The sequence below is a fragment of the Arachis ipaensis genome, chromosome B1, assembly GCF_059453495.1.
Source record: "Arachis ipaensis isolate K30076 ecotype BB chromosome B1, ASM5945349v1, whole genome shotgun sequence".
Classification (NCBI taxonomy): domain Eukaryota; kingdom Viridiplantae; phylum Streptophyta; class Magnoliopsida; order Fabales; family Fabaceae; genus Arachis; species Arachis ipaensis.
Window position 1 is genome coordinate 135,067,151 of NC_142436.1, and position 6,826 is coordinate 135,073,976.

The 6,826-nt window shown below is 30.9% G+C and overlaps 1 protein-coding gene across 1 annotated transcript; it reads left to right on the forward strand.

Annotated features, from left to right (window-relative positions):
* The first annotated feature begins 5,140 nt into the window (after positions 1–5,140).
* LOC107611939 (protein FAR-RED ELONGATED HYPOCOTYL 3-like) lies at positions 5,141–6,528 on the forward strand. The gene is made up of 5 exons (XM_016313804.1): positions 5,141–5,303; positions 5,367–5,440; positions 5,577–5,723; positions 5,790–6,341; positions 6,421–6,528. The coding sequence occupies exons 1-5, from the start codon at positions 5,141–5,143 to the stop codon at positions 6,526–6,528; spliced, it is 1,044 nt and encodes a 347-aa protein (XP_016169290.1).
* The last annotated feature ends 298 nt before the right edge of the window (positions 6,529–6,826 follow it).

A 6,826-nucleotide genomic window follows, 5' to 3' on the forward strand; every position in this document is an offset into this window, starting at 1 on the left:
AAGTTCCTTATTTTGACTATAGTTGTTCATGCACTTTGGTTTTATCAACATATAGAGGACTTTGGGGATTTAACACAAATGATCAAATTATTATTTTAATTTGCAGTGAAAATAAGTTATTTTATATTTTCTGCGTTTGTTGTTAATTAAGTTAGAAAAATGTGTGGACTGATTCTCTGCACTTCTTTAGCCGTTTCCAAGATTTCATGTGTTGAAAAAATTTTATCAATATAAATTTTGAGTATTTGGTATGATCTTTAATTTATTGTGCCATTTTAAGTATCGATCACCATTACCAGCTTGACTAAGTGAAGGCATCAAGTGATTTTGATTATGGAGGTAGGTTCATAAGAGATGGTAGGAAAACATGTCTGAATTTTTCCTTTAAAAACTGTTAGGAAGGGTATGTGAATTGAATAGGTTGACAGAATGTTTATTCTATGAACATATTTGGTATGGTTGTTACATTTTCTTTCATGTATTAGTTTTATTGTAGCTGAATATGAGGGTGGAGGCTGGGATCGCAATATGGGAAATGCTAGGGGTGAAGGGGGAGAGGAAGAGGATGTGATTTTTGTGGATACAACTAAGATGTCTCCTCAAGGATGTACTACAAGATGTCGTCTTTTATTCAAATGTCTTTTTTCTATATAGATGAGAGAAGACAGAATTATATATCTTACAGTGTTATTTTGAAGATTTTCGAAAAATACTTGATAGTTTATGATGTAATGAACATAAAAAATATCTATATTTATGATATTGTAACAATGATGTAATGAACATAAAAAATAGAATTACTTTAAGCAATATAGTTTATGTTTGTAATTATTTTGTTTTTTATTAAGTGATATTAATACTAATTGTGTTCATATTATTATCAATCGATATTATGCAAGGAAAAAATGTTATCAAGGTTGCATGTACAATGCATTTCAATTTGACATTATTAGATGTGAATTATTAAAGATTTTTTTTAACTTATTTATTGAAATGGAGTATTCGACTAGTATAAATAAGCAAAGGAATGATAATGACAAAATAAAATAGATTATAAGAATATTTTTCATGTCTTAGAATCATTGAATAGGGATTATAGGAATATCTTTCATTAAATATTTATAGTTTCACTGAATTTTCAATTAAGTCCCTATATTTTTTTTGTTTTTCAATTAGGTCCCTAAGGGTATAAAAGTAATTTCACAATTCACTAACATTTTTTTGACGTTTAACGTTAATAGGGACTAAATTAAAAAAAAAAATAACGTATAGGGACCCAATTAAAAGGAAAAAAAGTATAGGGACCTAATTGAAAATTTCGTGAAACTATAGGGATCAACAGAGTAATTAAACCTTCTTTTTATTAAGATTTTTAAAATGAATCTTGAAATTTTTATGATTTTGAATTTTTAAAATAAATTTTTAAATTTTTAAGATGATTTTAGAAATAATTTTAAATATTTAAAATAAATTTTAGAATTTTTAAAATGATTTAAAAATATTTAAAATAGTTTTACAATAATTTTGAATGTTTGTTATTATTATAGTTAGGTATTTTTGTTTAGATTTTTGATATTTTTTTAATAAAATTTGAATATTTTTCATAATAATTTAAATTTATATTTTTTTTAAATTAAAAAAATTAATTACTAGCTAATTACAGTTGACTACACCTTTTGTTAATTCTCTAACGAAATTGTATCACGTTGAAATTAGATTCTTTATTATTTTTTAAATAAAAACTCATGCAATTCTTTATATAAATATAATAATTAAAAACTATTAAATAATAATATAATTAAATTTATCAAGTTATCAAACCATTTTTAAATATCAACCTCACAAAATAACGTACATATGGTTTTCATCTCTTTTTTATCATCCGATTCTTTATATACAAGGTACAGTCTTTCTACAAATGGCTTCTTTCAAAATCAAAAATAGAATTTTAGTCATTGTAAATAAAATATATTGCTGGAAGACTTAGACCATATAAATAATCCCTGTATGACCCACTTTAGATTTTAATATGAATAAACTACTCGTATTATTTTCATTCTCATGTATGACTAAATTCTAGTTTATTATTGATTAGTTTAACTTTTCAATCCCCGTATACAAAAACTATTGTGTCAATTAATATTAAAAAAAATATAAAAAACTAATTAACTTTTAATAAATTAATATTAGTCAAATTTTTATTATATTTTTTTATCTTTACTTTTTAGAAAGTCTAAAGTTTAAAATTTAAAATATATAAATTATATTTTAGAATTAAAAAGTAAATTCAAAAAGTTAATTATCATTGGTTAAAAAAGTTAGCTCAAATTAATTTAAGAATTTAATTTTAATATATTATTAATTAAAAAAATTTTATACAGACAACTAATTATATTATTATATTACTAAAATAATTAATTTTTAAATTTAATATTTAATACATTATTTAAATATGTAAATCTAATTGAATGATCATATAAAATTATTTACGATATGTCTTAAAATTTAAAATGATCTTTTTTGTATTTTCCTTGTACACACGATGAATGATGTTTTTTAGTGTTTTTTTTTTTAATTAGATTCTCACGTATGTTTTGATGTTTTTCTATGAAATTCTTGATAATTTTTATTTATGTGCTTTTTTTTTAATCATTTACTTCTCTTTGACGCATGCTATTTTTTTATTGAGTTTTTTTTGGGAACAATTTTATTGTTATAAATTTTTATGTATTATATTTGTTATTATTATTTTTATTATTACATATTTTAATATGTATTTTATGCTAATGTCTGATTTTAGTAACTAATTTTAATGTATATATAATATGATTATAGATTTTTTAAAAAATTAAATTGTTTTAAAATTATATAAAAAAATTCAATAGAATGAATGTGGTTTATTAAAAATAAGATCAAATTAAATCCAAAGAATATATCATTTTTGTGGGATTTATGTTTTGATTTGTTTGAATGAGATTAGAGATTTTGATTAGATCGATTTTGATTAGTTTGGATTGGGACGTGGTTAGCGAGGAATGATATAGGGTTTTTCTTTTTTTTTTATTTCTTTTACTTTCTTTCATTCTAGAAAAGTTAGCTTTTGCTTAGTGTATTTATTTAATTTTCTGTACTTATATGGTTCATACGAAATAAATCATAAAAGATAATCGATTGATTTTTTTACATTATAAACTCTTTCACAAAACCAATTATAAAATATGTGGATTAAATTAACAATAATATTCCACATTCATGCAAAAAATACATTCAAGTTATCTAAGTCTTTTTTGCTATACGCGCTTCCCCCACCCTCCAAATCGTTTGTGATTCACGCGCTGTATATAACCTAAACCTTCTCTGATCTTTGCTTAACGTAAATTTTCTACTGCAACCTAAACATTTTTCTTTGCTCGCGTTTTCTTTCTTTTTTTTCTTATTCTCTACTCGCGTTCTTCCTTATTGATCTGCATTGACTTCAACGTAATAAGCTTCGTCGTTCTCATCTGCTCGCATTTTCTTCTTTCTTCTTCTTCTTCTCTGCTCGCGTTCTTCCTTATTGATCTGCATTGACTTCAACGTAATAAGTTTCGTCGTTCTTCTGCACTTCTGAATCGAAACAATGAATGATTCAACTTCAAATCAATTGACTGAGAGTGATTTGGATTATTCTTCTGAAATGAATCAAGCTGATGAGGTTTGGATTATTCAATTTTGAATCGAATTGAATGGAATGTAATTGCTAATTTGAATTGAATTGAATTGAATGGACGCAGGTGTTATGAATCTGCATTGAATTGATAATATCTAAATTGTAGACAGAGGTGTTTCAAATTTGATTTTGTATAATGGATTATGTTTCGTTCATTCAGTACTATACAATTGTTTCACCATGAGTACGTGTTCGGTTCATTATGCAGAAAGCTGTTTGAATTTGATTTTATATAATGGATTATGTCAGTACTATAAAATTGTTTCACCATAATGACGTTTTCGGTTTATTATGCAGAATACTATTTGAATTTGAATTTATATAATGGATAATGTTCCATTCATCTAGTTCTATACTAATGTTTCACCATAATAACAATTTCGATTTATTCTGCAGACCAAGTGTGTTGTGGATGAATAATTTGTCCCAAAGGTGGGGATAATTTTCAAGACACTAGAAGAAGTCGGAATGTTCTACAAACATTATTCCAAACTTGCTGGTTTTTCTACCAAAATAAGGAACATGACTCGGAAGGGAGACGAGGTTATGAATTAACTAATCGGATGCAGTAGAGAGGGGAGGTGAAAATCCAAGATATCTCCAACTTTGAAGACAAACCCCTCAGCCGGCATAAACTGTCCAGCCAGGATCTACGTACACATATTAAAGTACGTCGGTCTCTGGACAATTTCCAAAGTCGTTTTGAATCACTTATACCCCTGCTGTCCAGACCGTGCAGAGATGCTCAAACAACACAGGGAGCTAAGCATGTTCGTGCGTCGCACCATCGAAACCAACGAGGAAGCCAGAATCAGACCGAGCAAAACTTACCAATCATTCGTAGCAGCAGCCGGCAGTCACCGGAAACTAAGTTTTATAGAAAAAGATGTGAGGAATTACATCACAAGGGAAGTACGAAATGTGTCTGAACAAGACGATGCCAAAGAATTCGGGAAGTACCTACTAAGAATGAAAGAAAAGAACCAAAAATTCTTTTTCGAGCTCAACCTCGAAGGCAATCACTTCATCAAACATGCATTCTGGGCCGACGCAACAAGCAGGGCTGCATGCGAGTATTTCGGAGATGTGGTTTCCTTCGACACCACCTACAATACAAACAGGTATTTGATTCACCCAAATTCAGTCTTTACGTTCACCAAATCCACAAATTTCGGTTCATCACATTGTGACAGTGTCCATTTATGCAGGTACAATCTGGTTTTTGGTTCTTTTGGAGTGTGAATCACCACGGTCAGTCGACACTTCTCGGATGCACCCTAATGAAAAACAAGGACATCCAATCATTCAAATAGCTATTTGAGTGTTGGCTCTGTTGCATGGGAGGGAAGGCACCAAAAGACATTCTCACCGACCAATGCGCTTCGATGAAAAGGGCCATCGAGATGTGCATGCTGGTGCATCTGGCACATCATGAAGAAGATCCTAAACAAACTAAACGGCTACAAGCGACACGAAGAAATCGAACAAGAGATGAGCCATGTTGTTTGGAACTCGTTCACAAAAGTCGCATTCGACATAAACTGGAACGATTTCCTCACAAAGTACGGCCTCGGAGGCAACAAGTGGCTCTCAGGTAACCGAGGTTTTAATTCAAATTATTTTCATGCTGTTATCTTTTGGGTCAAAACATGCACAGATTTCGGTTTATCACAGCTCACCGGTTCGGTTCATTTTGCAAAGCTGTACAAGGGTCGGCATATTTGGATTCCAGTTTACCTGGATCACCACTTCTGGGCCGAGATGAGAAGCACACAAAGGAGTGAGAGCATGCATGCATTTTTTAACAAGTTCATCACACCCAACAGCTCCCTGAGTCAATTTGTGAAGCAATACGATAATTGCCTAGCAAGCAGAGAGAAAAGAGAGAAAATTCGACGCTGCATATTTTCACACCGTGATATCATGCGCAACAAAATCAGCAATAGAGATGGAGTTTCAGCACGTGTATACCCACGAGAAGTTCAGGGAAGTTAAAGGACAATTCATAGAAAAGGTGAACTGCATCACAAGATCAATGCATTTCACCCTAGGTTTCACAACATACTAAGTCGTAGAGCAGGTTTCTAACTCAACATTCAACAAGTTTTTCTTCACCTACGATGCAGTATCACGAGAGGTAAAGTGTCAATGCTTGCGGTTCGAGTCAAGGGGCATACTGTGTTGCCATTCTCTGAGCGTCCTAAGCTTCGAGCGAGTAGATAACGTGGCACCAAAATACATACTGGAGCGCTGGAGCAAGAACATAAAGAGGAGGCACACACACATCAAGATCAGCCAAGACGAGCCTCTACTGGAGCCGAGAAGCAAGAGATTCGACGATTTGGTGTTTCAATCCCACAATATCTACAAATTTTCCTCAGAGTTCGAGGAGCTGACCGGAATTCTGCACCGTGCCTTTGACAATGTCATGGCCGAAATGCAAGAATATCAAGCGAGAAGTAAAGGGAAAAGTTTGTTATCCTACGAAGAAGCGACGTTGAGCGACGTGAACAACCTTCAAAGCCCTCCACGTGTCAGAATAAGAGGCCAGCCAAAGAACAGACTTGGATCAAACCTGAAAAAAAAGATCTCAAATGCCACGAAGAAAAAGAAAAGGACAGCTCCAAGCGAGGTAAAATTGATTTGCTTTTGATTAGGGAAAAATTCATTTTTGTATTTTGCTAATATACGATTTATTATGTCTTTTGCAGTTGAACCTTTTAGACGGCGGATCAACAATTCAGTCAAGCTGCAGCCTTTACAATGCACTGGATATGAATTATCCCAGAGAGGATTATACGAGTTTTAGTTTTTATTAACATAAATTTTCTTTCATCTATGAGGAAATTTTGGTTCACTAAGGTTATAGTAGGGTTAATTTCTAACTGTTGTTAGTCTTTATTGAATAGTCACTTTTTTTTATATTAGCTTTTGTGAAATTCTTTATTCAATAGTCACTTTTTTGTTTATTGAGTAGTCAATTTATTGTGCTATGTCCGAGAGTTCAGGTGTTTCTAAAACTGAATACTGATATATACATTTTTTATTAATATATGCACTTTTTCGGTTCACTATGTGTATTAATTTCGGTTCATTTGTTTATTTGGGATTCCTGAT

What these genes read in the sequence shown, in the direction of transcription:
- LOC107611939 (XM_016313804.1), top strand. Translation starts at nt 5,141, where the DNA reads ATGAAGAAGATCCTAAACAAACTAAACGGCTACAAGCGACACGAAGAA. An exon ending in AGGCAACAAGTGGCTCTCAG is followed by an intron (nt 5,304 to 5,366) that starts GTAACCGAGGTT and finishes AAACATGCACAG; the next exon opens with ATTTCGGTTTATCACAGCTC. An exon ending in AAAGGACAGCTCCAAGCGAG is followed by an intron (nt 6,342 to 6,420) that starts GTAAAATTGATT and finishes TGTCTTTTGCAG; the next exon opens with TTGAACCTTTTAGACGGCGG.